At 43.5% G+C, this 12,772-nt stretch overlaps 1 protein-coding gene across 6 annotated transcripts in view; it reads left to right on the plus strand.

The window, feature by feature from the left end:
- LOC103351297 (uncharacterized) overlaps positions 1-12,772 on the plus strand; it is a 260,758-nt gene that overhangs the window by 105,971 nt on the left and 142,015 nt on the right. For 5 of the 6 annotated variants that reach the window (XR_007910252.2, XM_070053649.1, XM_070053648.1 and 2 more), the window contains one exon: positions 8,756-8,790. The exons of the other annotated variant lie outside the window; for it this stretch is intronic. Coding sequence is in view for 4 of the 5 variants with exons in the window: in XM_070053649.1 (XP_069909750.1) it covers positions 8,756-8,790 (35 nt within the window). In the remaining variant the exon portion in view is untranslated. The remainder of the gene's footprint in view (positions 1-8,755; positions 8,791-12,772) is intronic. 6 annotated transcript variants of the gene reach the window in all.

Here is a 12,772-nt window from a genome sequence, read left to right on the forward strand (position 1 = left end):
ACCCCAAAATATGTTGCTATCACAGTTATATTAGAAAACCCATTTGATTTCCTTTTGAGTCATAGTTTTCTGGAGGATACTGAACATCTTTTGACCCGCATTTTTTTTTATAAGTCCACTATGGCAACACAAAAAAACCAGAAAACAAAAAACGGTGACTATACTGCATACTGCCCTTGTGTCCCAAGTTTTCTCGACTAAATTGAGGATGCTGGTATTTATCTCCTATGATCGATCTAGAAATTAAATGAGCCGAGGCGTGACCATCTCAGCCTAGTACCTGGGCACATAAAAATGGCATGTGCCATCATGTAATTATTGTGACAAATGGTGCTATTGATTGACTGCTTTGATTGGAATAGGAGAAAAAAAAAAAAACAACAAGACAGAAAAATAAAAAGCCCACTAAGTGCCCTGGTGCTATATTGACTTAGAAGACAGAAGATCTCTCCTGCAATTCTCCCCCAGCCCACCCCGTCACAAGTTTCCATCTTCCCATCTAGGAGTAGCTACAGGAGAAATTATTTGCACATCAGTCTGGTGGCCATTAGGTTAGAACTCAGAGCTGACATCTAAATCCAAGAACATTTAGAAGGGAGCCTGCAGGTGGCTACAAAAAAGCAGAGACTGTCTGGCCCCCAAGCGGAGGTCTCCAGGTTTGCTCTCCTTCTGTGGGAATTCTCTTAATGCCCAAGGGTTAATAGAACATTTTGAACAGTAGGCTGAGGCTCTGGAGTTCTCGTGATTGGGTCCACATTCAAAAATATACAAAAACATAAAAGTCGCTGAAGCAAATGCTGCGCAACAGAGGTTTTTCAGGGAAAAGGGATAAACTTGATCCAAAAATATTTTGGAGGGTGGAGACATTCCAAGCATACCATTCCATGTCTGTGCCAATGGAATGTGGGCACAGTGCAGGAACAATGTCCGAGGCTGGAGAGCTTTGAAGGACCAAGGAAATTCTGAGCGGAAAACACACGGTAGTGCTGAGTGTCCAACCGTACCCACTCCCACAGTCACAAACAAGCCTCCCTGTTCACAGGTTCAATTGTGAATTCTTGGTGAATTTGAGGTTCAAGGACTATGAGTTCCAAAATGTGGTGGCAAACGGTTATAGGTGCATCTTCAAAGCTCTACTCTGGTGTCACATATGTTGGATTGGAAGGAGCCATCAAGCAAGCTCCAGTGACGACATTTTAATCCCGGACTGGGATCGCCATGTTGTCCCTCTCCATTCTCTTTGATTCCAGGTAGATAGAGCCGCTGTAGTGACATTTCTCAATTTGAAAATGAGCATAAATAAAGTGAGCTGTTCCGAGGTAATCACGAAAAGGGAGACGTGGAGAGACAGACATATTTGCTCCCTCTCCTAAATTCCTTGAACAAAGTTTGTTTGCTTGTGGTCGTGGTTGTTTTTTCCTCAGCAGTGCCTGTGATTCTGCAGAACACGAGAGGACGTGGATTTTGAGAGTCGCCGTCATTCCCAAGAACTGTGTCGGCCATACTTTGTGGGTGTGGTTGCATCTGCAGAAATTCACCTTCATTCTTCTCTGTAGATAAACTGGGGGGGGGGGGGGGGGGGAGGAGTCAAGACTTTTTTTTTTTTTTTCAATTAAAAGTTCAGGTTTTATAACAGTACTTTGCAGTGTGTTTTACTGAAGAATTATTTCTTTCTTTTTCCTTGACTAAAAAAAAAAAAAAAAAAGAAATAGCAATAGCAATCCACTTCATGCAAAGCCCCATTTAGCAGTTGCCTGGAATGGGATGACTCAGTGTTTTTCAAAGGTGGGGCAGAGCTCACCTCAACCAGAATCACCTGGAGGGTTTGTGAAAGTGCAGATGTCTGGGCTGTACTTTGGCCCTCCTGAGGTAGGCTCTGCAGGTGCATCCTGGGCAGCTGCATCTTCTATGGGCTCTGCAGGTGATGCTTATGCGTCTTTCAGGGTCCGGGGGTCTCTGCGGAAGGGAGATTGTTAATTCCAGTCATCAAAGCTGCTGGAGCCTTCTGCATGGGAGTTCCTCTTGCTTTAAGGGAGGGTCAGTGGTATCTGGGCTTTGAAAAAAAAGAAATCCCAATTTTAACCAAAATTCTCCATGTTTTCTCCTAGCTTTGTTTTCCACCACGGGCTCAATCATCCAACCTCTGTTACACAGAATGGCATTTGGAATTGAGCTGTTACCCAAAACATGTTGCTGTTAGCCCTGTATTCCCAATGCTTCCGTGTTGCTGGCCGGTGACTATGATCTGCATTTTCAGGCAAGAAAAGGGACACATTCCAGAAGCCAAGTCACCTGACAGTTGGTCGTGTGATGTGGAGTAGATCTGAGTCCTTGACATTGCCTTCCAGGGCAATGGTTCTTGACCTTGACTGCACACTAGAATCACCCGGATTTAAAACTTGAAAGTCTAGGCACCTACACCCTATGCCAGAGGCACCCAAAATCAGTAGGACAGGACCTAGGCATGGTGCTCTGTGCTCTGTGCCTGGTACTCTGTGAGGCCCCCTGGTGACTCCCATGTGCAACTGAGGGCTGGGGCCACTCTCCTGGGGCAATGCAGAAAGGAAATTGAAGTCTTCAGAACACCTGGGGAGAGCTGTACTTTTCCTGTCTGCAGTGCGCTCTGGCAGGAGAACATTTAGGAGGGATTGTTCATGGAAACATATTCCACAGTGTGAATTTGCAAGATTATTTAGAAGCTTCAACCATTTTTACAGGCAGTCCAGTCTGGAACATGGATGTGTGAATGTAGGAGGTGTGTGCAACGCACCTGCCTAGACTCATCCGCAACATGGACTACCCCGGCCTGCCCGGGCCACTCCCTACACCAACACGTCCCTTATGTGCTTCAAGATAATCTGCGAAATTTATCAGTCTTCAGCTCTTTGCTGTCTCCTCAAGAGCCAGTAACACATCTCCAGTGAGCTGAAACAGGGAAAGTTGTTTTAAACCATTGACTGCTTAATAAATTAGCACTAGACGGCTCTTAGCCTAATTTATCTCTGAGAGTCAGTTTCCCAGGGTATCAGAGCAATACCACAAGAAAAATTATTTCCATTAAACACCACAAAAATGTCTTTCCTGTGATACTTCACCGAAAGGGTGACATGTACGAGATTCTCAGTCACAAAACAGGAAAGAAATGTTTGAAAGTTAAATTAAAAAGTAAAGCACAGTTAAGATTTTATTGAGCTTAAACCCCATTCCTACCCCCTAAACATATAAATCTGTTCTGTGTTCTGTGTCTCCCACTCAGATGGGTGATAAATTTCGGATGCTGGATTCTTATGTCTCTAAAAATAACGTTTACCTAAAGTGAAGTGCAACATCTGGGCCCACTGGGGCAGCCTGAAGTGGCCTTTCAGGTTAATTGTTTGTGTGATCAGGTTAGATTTACCAGCCCTGAAAACGATACCGGTTTTGTTTCTCTTGGCCTCTGCCCACCACAGGTGAAGAGCCCTGTCCCAGTGACTTTCCCGTCGACCCACTCCTTTGTGCAGAATGTCACCACCGATGCCCTGACACCGAGAAAATACTGCCTGAGCTGTCTTTGCAGACACCTCAATTACTGTGGCCAGGAACGCAAGAGTTCCCCCAGCCCCCACCCGCAGGGAGGTATGGCGGGTGCCACCAGAACAGACCCATGGACCTCTGATGCTCTGTGGCCTCCCCACCAGAGTGTGTGCCAGACTGTCTAGACCGGAGAGCAGACGGAAATGTTCCATATGCCGTCCACATAGGAAAGGTAGCAAGGCTGGTGTGAAACTGGACAAAATGAGAACTCTTCATCCCCTTTCCAACACTCTACCTCATATTCCAAAAACAGCCTAATACCATGGACAAAGAAGCCTTATGAAGGAATGTGGTGAGAGCAACCAGCTGTCCAGGGTGACCCTGGGAAACGCTGGTCCTAAAAAAATATGTATGGATGACAAAACACACAGTCTTGAAATAAATTTTTAAAATCTCTAGATCTTTGTATAGATTGCAGTCCAACTGTTTTCACCCACAACATAAATTTTTCTGGGCACTAACTCCAGACCTGGGAGTTATCTTTTGATTTTTGTCCCTTTCCCTACCAATGTTGTGTGTTGTTCCTTTTCTTCTTTTCCACTCTGTTGACCGCCTCCTCACTTGAAGAGCTGATTGCTTCAAGTTGACCTCTTGTGAAAAAGTTCTTACCCATTGCCAACCCTTCAGCCTTTCAAACTCCGGGGCCATTCTATGCCCTACCACCAGTGCAGTCATCTTGGAGTCTGCCTTGGCTCACTTCATTTCTCTGTAGATTTTTCCGATGTACCTCCATTGACTACTGGAGAAGATGATGGCAGATTACCTTGGCTCTTGGGGTGCTCATTAGCTAGAGGCTGGATAGGAAGCAGAGGCAGGACTCAATCCCAGGCACTCCAAGATGGGATGTGGGTGTTCTGACCCTTTGCAGTTTGTCTTAGGCCACTTTCCATGTTCCAACGAAATGACACCCCTCTACCCTCTTGTTTCTTAACCTCAGCTTGCCCTTTCTCACCTTTGACCTGTGTGTGCCATTGTCTCCGTTCGGAACGTCACTTCCTCTCTTCTCTTCTTGATGAAATCTTGTTTGTTTTTAAAAACCCAACTCAGAAATTCCCTCTGTCTTTCATAAAAGACTTTTATGAGGTTCCATTCATCAGCAGCATTCTTTGCCTCTCTGTCCCTGAACATGTGAGTGTTGGGGCTAAGTCTGAGGCCCATATAACATGCATGGTCTTCCACTTAAGAGGTGTGGGTACCTATTCTAGCCTTTATCAGCAGGTTGCAGTGCCAGCTCTTTATGCTGTCCATCAGGCCTTGCCTAAGTTGGATGATGTGTTGACAAATGAAAAAAATAAAGGTAACTGCTGCCCCCTTCCTGTCCTAATCCTTACACTTGCAAAGGGGTACTGCAAAACTCGGGCCCTGCAGAATTCGTCGGTACCTCTGATTGAGGGCAGTCGTTGGGGCTGCTGCTGTGGGCTGGCAGTAAGGGGATCTTGGCACGGCTGAGTTTCAGTCAGTTCTCAAGGACTGTCTATGTCTTCTGAGGCTTATCTGAATAAATAGATCCTCCCAGCTCCTTTGGAATTTCTGGGATGGACGGGGTCAGAGGTATGGGTCTGTCATCCATAAAACGTGCATTTTTAGAAGATTTAACCAAAGATTGCATAATGCTCTGAAAATTGGAGGCACAAAGTTGGCAAGGATGTGGTGCAGGTGGTCCAGGAGCTGTCTGAACAGGTTGACCCTTGGCGTGCTACTCTGGAAACTGGGTTGCAAGACTGATGCAACTTGTGAGTTTACAAGCAGAAAAGCCAAAGACAAAAGAGAAAAAGTACTTCCAAGGGCTGAAGTGGTGCGAAAGAGCCCCAGGCCTGGTTAGTGTGTTTGCATCCCAGCAAGGCTCAGTGCATGGGAACAGTAGACCCTGAAAAACCCAACTTGTGTATTTACTCAAAGCCATTTCTGTAAGTAGAAATTCTAAGTACGTGTGCACCATCACATTTCCTACCAGACAGTTACACCTAGCACAATGTGAGTCAGGTGCTATGCTTATTTGCCACAATGCTCTGGCTGGGTTGGCATTAACAAAGGGGACAAGTGGCCCAAAGAGTTTGACAGGTGAGGATGAATTAACTGGAAAATTCTAGCCTCCTCACTTCTTCCTTTGCTTTAAGAGTAGGTGTTTATATCTGAACTTGCCAACAATTACCTGTATGTATTTTCTGTAAATTGATTTTACCTACTTAAGCCTCAGTTTAATGGTTTTTAACATGACATGAGAATAACAGTAATCTGTTCAAAAAGTTTATTTTTATTTGAAAGCTACAGTGATGGACAAGGGGTAGGAAAAAAAGATCTTCCATCGGCTAGATCACTATCCAAGTGCCTACAACAGTCAGGACTGGACTAGGCCAAAGTCAGGAGTCAGGAATTCTGGCTGGGTCTCCCATGTGGGTGGTGTGGACCCAAGGACTTGAGCCATCATCTATTGTCTCTTGGGGTGCTCATTAGCTAGAGACTGGGTAGGAAGCAGAGGCAGGACTCAGTCCCAGGCACTCCAATGCAGGATGTGGGTGTTCTGAGCAGTCATCATACTACAATGCCCACCCCCAACCCCAGATAACAGGAATATTAACTATCCTATGGGATTATACCAAAGGTTAAATAACACATATCAAAAGTATATTTCAAAAGTGTTTTGTCCTGGTGCGGATGCTGTGGCATAGTGCACACTGCCTGCAGTGCCTGCATCCCATATGGGCACCAGTTCGAGTCCTGGCTGCTCCACTTCCGATCCAGCTCCCTGCTTGGCCCCTGCATCCATGTGCAAGACCTGGAAGAAGCTCTTGGCTCTTGGCTTTGGATCTGCTCAGCTTCGGCTGTTGCAGCCATTTGGGGAGTGAACCAGCAATGGAAGAACTCATTCTCTCTCTCTCTCTCTCTGCCTTTCAAATAAATAAATAAATAAACCTTTTTTTTTTTAAAGTGTTTTGCCCCTCCTGAAACCCTGACCATGTTTACATGTTGTTTATTTATGTGTATTATTCAGATAAGACAGTAGGTTACTCTCTGGCTTGAATTTCTTTTATCCATGCTCTTCAGATAATTCTAAAATTGTATAGGAGATAGATAGATGGATAGATAAATGGATGAAGGGTGTTTTATGCATAAATGTACATATACATGTTTTAAATACATATAAGCTAGCAATCATTTGTTTTCAGATACTAGACAAGTTAGATGTGGACCCAAACAAGGAGATTATATTGAATGGATTTATAAATACTGCTTGTGTTTTAGATTCTCTGAATACCTAAAAATGTCTTCTAATCCACTTCTCTCTAAGTATGGTCCACAGAACTATGTTGGTCCATAAACTATTTATTCCACATGGCAAGAATAACAACTCTGCTTAGTTCACTACTTGTGGGCATGGGGTAGTTTCTTAATTTGCTTTCTAGAAAAATCTCTGTGTTCTCACAGGCTGACAAACAATAGTTTATTGGCTACACTCGTAATCGTGCTGCTCTAAGGGCATTTGGCCATTTCCACCTTCTTTTGTTCATTCACGGCCTTCTCTGTTGTCTTCGGGAAAGTGGCTCTTCCTGTTTTTGGCTCCACTTTCTTCTGTGTCCTCAAATTTTCCTTCATTAAGTTAGCAATGGGAAAAGAGATGGTGGGTGTGTTAGGGTTCTCCAGAGACACAGAAGCAGCAGGAGATATGTAAGAGGGGATTTATTATGGGAATTGGCTCACACAACTTTGGAGGCTAAGAAGCCCCATGCTCACGGTCTATACAGGCTGGAAAATGGGAAAACATGATGGTGGGATTTAGAAACTGATGGTGTAACTCCTAATCTGAGGCTAAGGCCTGAGGATGTGGGGAGGCTGCTGATGGAAGTGCCATGATCTGAAGGCCTGAGAACCAGGGGGGCTTTCACGTCCAGGGTCAGGAGAAGAGAGATGTTCCAAGATGAGGAGAGAGGGAAGTTGCCCTTCCTCTGCCCTTGTACTCGATGTGGGCTGGCCCCCAATGGATGCATGGTGCGTTCCCACATTGCTGGGTCCTTTATTCAGTCTCTTGACCAAATGCCAGTATCTTCTGGAAAGATTTCCACAGACACACTCAGAAATAATGCTTTCCTGGCTATCTGGGTATCCCTTAGCCCAGTCAAGTTAACACAATAAATTAACTCTCATGGTCAAGGGGCACAGCTCCAGATTCACCATATTGGGTGGGGCACAGATCACTTCTCACATTCTTTCTGAGGACAAGTATCTCCTTGTCTCCACTCAAGGGCACGGGAGTACCATCCCTAGCTTTGTGAACACTTCATCACAGTAGGGAAGCAGAAAAATCTTGTGGTCACCCTGAGCCAAACCACCTGTGGCAAAGGGCTAGTTCTGATTTTTCAAAGTTTAAATCACAACCTGATATTAGGGGGCAGGAAATCCTATAATAGTGAACTACTAGGAAAATAAAAGAAACCAAAGATAAACAAAATACAGATTTAGTTTTTGAGACTAAGTACAGCATACATAAAATCACTGTGTCAAATTGCTCCAGAGTTTCTGTACTTAACTAGTCATGAACTAGTAGCATATCTCATAGATTGCTACTGTACTTGGACCACACTTTGAGTGGTTCATTTCTAGACCCTGGAGTAAAAATCAATAGTGAACATGGAAACTTTTATTTTCTTTCTTATTTACTCAATAGAGAGAGAGAGAGACAGAGAGTGTGTGCGAACTCCCACCCATTTGTGGGTTCACTCCCCAAATACCTGCAATAATAGCCAGTTCTGGGGCTGGCTGAAGCCAGGAGCCAAGACCTCAATCCAGGTCTCCCATGTGGGTGGCAGGAACCATCACCACTGCCTCCCAGGGGCGGCACTGGAAGGAAGCTGGAGTCAACCCCAGGCACTCCCTGTAGGATGTAGGCATCGGAACTGCCAGAACTTTCCCTGGAAGTCTTATTTTCACGTGGGGAACTAGACAATAAACAACAAAATGAATGAGCTTTTTTAAGTAGGGCTAAGGATTCTGAAGCTACGTGAACAGCAGCACGTGACTCGGCGTATTCCGGAAGGCCTCTCCGAGGAGGGTTCGTGTTAGGATCAAGATAGGCCAGCAGATTCAGAAAGCTGTATTTAGGACAAAAAAAAAAAAAAGTTTGATCTTATTTAAATTTATTTAAGCTTTGTTTCATTTTCATTTCTAATTTGAAACTTTCCGCCAGGTCTCAGGATGTGGTCATTTTAGAAAAGCCAGCAGGTAAGATCGAAATATTTTTAAGTCTCTTATTCCATTTTCCTAAAATAGCTTGCATAGATATTTTTATTATAACGGCTTTATTTAATTTCTACACCATTCAATTAACCCATTGAAGTGTACCATTTCTGGTTTTTAGTATATTCACAGCTACAAACAACTGTCATCACAGTCAATTTTAGAATATTTTTATCACCTCAAAAAGAAATCCGTCAGCCCCCTATATCCTGTTGTGCCCAGCCCTGAGAAACTACTAATCTACTTTCTGTCTTTACAGATTTGTGTATTCTGGACATTTCATGTGATTGGAATCTTACGTGATCCATTGTGATGGCTTCTTTCACTTAGCACGATGTTTTAAGGCTCAGCTATGTGTGGCATGTGTCAGAACTCCATTCTTTTCATGGCTGAATGATATTCTGTCATATGGATATACCATATTTTGTTTATCCATTCATCAGTTGATGGACATTTTGGGTTGTTTCTACATTTTGATGTCGAGTTAGTGCTTCTATAAATATTTGTGTGCATGTTTTTGTGTGGACATGTTTTCATTGACCGTGGTATGTTCCTAGGAGTGGAGTTTCTGGATCATATGTTAACTCTGTGTTTAACAGTTGTTTAAGAACCCTACAGATGAAAGTGGGTGCCCCATTTTACATTCCTGACAGCAACACATGTGGGTTCCAGTCTCTGCATCCTTGCCAACAACACTTGTTTCGATCTGGTGTGAAGTGGTATCTCACCGTGGTGTTGTTTTGCATCTTCCATGATGACTGAAAAGGTTAAGCATCTTTTCACATGCTTATTGGCTACTAGTGTATATTTGTAGAAATGTCTATTCAGATCCTTTATAGCTATTTTTAAATTGATTTATTTTTTTATTATTGAATTTAAAAAATTCTTTAAACATTCTTGATATATATTCTTGATAAGATATATGATTTGCAAATATTTTTCCCACTCTGGGCTGTTGTTTCACATTCTTTATGGTGTCCTTGAAGCATAGAATGTTTTTTATTTTGATGAAGCCCAATTTATCTGTTTTTTATTTTATTCTTTGCTTATGCTTTTGATGCTATATTAAGAAACCATTGTCAAGCCGGCGCTGCGGCTCACTAGGCTAATCCTCCGCCTTGCGGCACCGGCACACCGGGTTCTAGTCCCAGTCAGGGCGCCAGATTCTGTTCCGGTTGCCCCTCTTCCAGGCTAGCTCTCTGCTGTGGCCAGGGAGTGCAGTGGAGGATGGCCCAAGTGCTTGGGCCCTGCACCCCATGGAAGACCAGGAGAAGCACCTGGCTCCTGCCATCGGATCAGCGCGGTGCGCCGGCTGCAGCACGCTGGCCGCGGCGGCCATTGGAGGGTGGACCAATGTAAAAGGAAGACCTTTCTCTCTGTCTCTCTCTCTCTCTCATTGTCCACTCTGCCTGTCAAAAAAAAAAAAAATTGTCAAACCTAAAGTAATGCATATTCATATGTATGTTTTCTTCTAAGAATTTCATAGGTTTTGCATTTACATTACGTCTTTGACCCTGAGTTAATTTTTACATGTGATATGAAGTAAGAATCCAGCTTCATTCTTTTCCATGTTTTCCCCGTACTGTGCTCTGAACGTGTCCTCTACAATTCATGTATTGGAAACTTAATCTCCAATGCAACAGTGTTAGGAAGTCCGGTCTTTGGGAGGTATTTAAGCTATGTGGATTTCACTCTCACAAATGGATTAGTGCTGTTATGAAAGGGCTTGACGGAGGGCGTTTGTCCCGTTTTGCCTTCCACCTCCTGCCATGTGAGAACACACTGTTCCTCCCCCCTGGAGGATGCAGCGGTAAAAGTGTCATTTTAGAAGCAAAGCATCGTAGGACCCTGGCCAGACACCTGAACTTGCCAGTACCTTGCTCTTGGACTTACCAACCTCCAGGACTGTAAGAATAAGTTCCTGTCCCTTGTGAATTACGCAGTCTATGGTAAATTACAGCAGCAGGAGTGGGCGAAGACATCCAGCATCATTGTTGAAAGACCGTTTCCCCTCCATGGAAGGGTCTTGCTCCTTGTCAATAATGAGTTGACCATAGACAGGTGGATTTATTTCTCAGCTCTCAGTTCTGCTCCTTTGATCTCTGTCTTCTGCCAATGCCACCCTGTCTTGATTACTGCTCATTTGTAGTGAGTTTTAAAATTGGAATAAGTGTGAGTCTCTCAACTCTGTTCACATTTTGCAAAACTTTCGGCTATTCTGAGTCCCTACCAATTCTATATAAATTTTATGATGTTTGTCAATTTCTGCAAAGAAACCAGTAGAAATTTGGATGAGGACTGTGTTGAATGTATAGATTAATCCTAGAGTATTGGCATCTTAACAACATTGAGCCTTCTGATCCATGAACATGGCATGCTTTCATTTATTTACATCTTTAATTTCTTTTAACATTGATTTGTTGTCTGTAGAGAATAAACCTTGCACTTCTATTAAATTTATTCCTAAGCATTTTATTCCTTTGGTTCCTGTTGTAAATAGAACTGCTTTTTAGTTTCATTTTTAGATTACTCATTACAAGACTATAGCAATACAATTTTTATATTAATTTTATCTCATAAATTTGCTTAAGTCATTTATTACCTTAATAATTTTAATGTATTTTTAAAGTTTTTTTTTTTTTTTTTTTTTTTTTTTTTTTTTTTTTTGACAGGCAGAGTGGACAGTGAGAGAGAGAGACAGAGAGAAAGGTCTTCCTTTTGCCGTTGGTTCACCCTCCAATGGCCGCCGCTGCAGCCGGCGCACCGCGCTGATCCTGGCAGGAGCCAGGAGCCAGGTGCTTTTCCTGGTCTCCCATGGGGTGCAGGGCCCAAGCACCTGGGCCATCCTCCACTGCACTCCCTGGCCATAGCAGAGAGCTGGCCTGGAAGAGGGGCAACCGGGACAGAATCCGGCGCCCCGACCGGGACTAGAACCCGGTGTGCCGGCGCCGCAAGGTGGAGGATTAGCCTATTGAGCCACGGCGCCGGCTAAAGTTTTTTTAAAAAGATTTATTTTCTTATTTGAAAGGCAGAGTTACAGACAGAGAGAGGGAGAGACAGAGAGGTCTACCATCTGCTGGTTTACTCCCCAAATGGCTGCAACTGCCAGAGCTGAGCCGATCTGAAGCCAGGAACCAGGAGCTTCTTCCGAGTCTCCCTCATGGGTGTAGGGGCCCAAGCACTTGGGCCATCCTCTACTGCTATCCCAGGCCATAACAGAGAGCTGGATCAGAAGAGGAGCAGCTGGGACACCCATATGGGATGCCAGTGCCCAAGGTGGAGGTTTAACCTACTATGCGCGGCTTGGGCCCCTTCCTTAGGTTGTTCTACATGCAAGATTATGTTGGCTGAAAATAGAGACATTTTTACCTTTTTCTTTCCAATCTGTATGTTTTATTTCTTTTGCTTGCCTGATTACCCTCGTTCAAGCCTCTAGTTCTATGTTGAATGAGAGTGATAGAAGTGGCTATCCTTGCTCCTCTTTCCTGAGTTTAGGGAGAAAGATCAAGTCTTTTACCTTTAAATATGACATTTGCCATGGTTTTTATAGACACTCGTTTTCTAGTTGAGAAAGTTGTCTTCTATTCCTAGTTTGTTGAGTCTTCTTTTTATCATAAAGCAGTTTGGATTTTGTCAAATACCTTTACTTTGTCTACTGGGATGCTCATGTGTTTTGTGTTTTTTATTCTGTTGATATGGTGTATTATATTAATTGATTTTCAGATGTTAAGCCAACCTTGCATCCTGAGATAAATCCCAATTGGTCATGGTTTATAATTCTTTTTATATGGTGCTGGATTCAGTTTGCTAGTATTTTGTTGAGGATTTTTGTGTCCCTACTCATAAGAGATATTGGTCTATAGTTTTCTCTTCTGTAAGGTCCTTTGTCTTGTTTGGGTTTCAGAGTAACCTTGGTTTCATAGTATGAGTTGGAATGTATTACTTCCTCTTGTATTTTCTGGAATTG

Source organism: Oryctolagus cuniculus, chromosome 12, assembly GCF_964237555.1.
Source record: "Oryctolagus cuniculus chromosome 12, mOryCun1.1, whole genome shotgun sequence".
Classification (NCBI taxonomy): Eukaryota; Metazoa; Chordata; class Mammalia; order Lagomorpha; family Leporidae; genus Oryctolagus; species Oryctolagus cuniculus.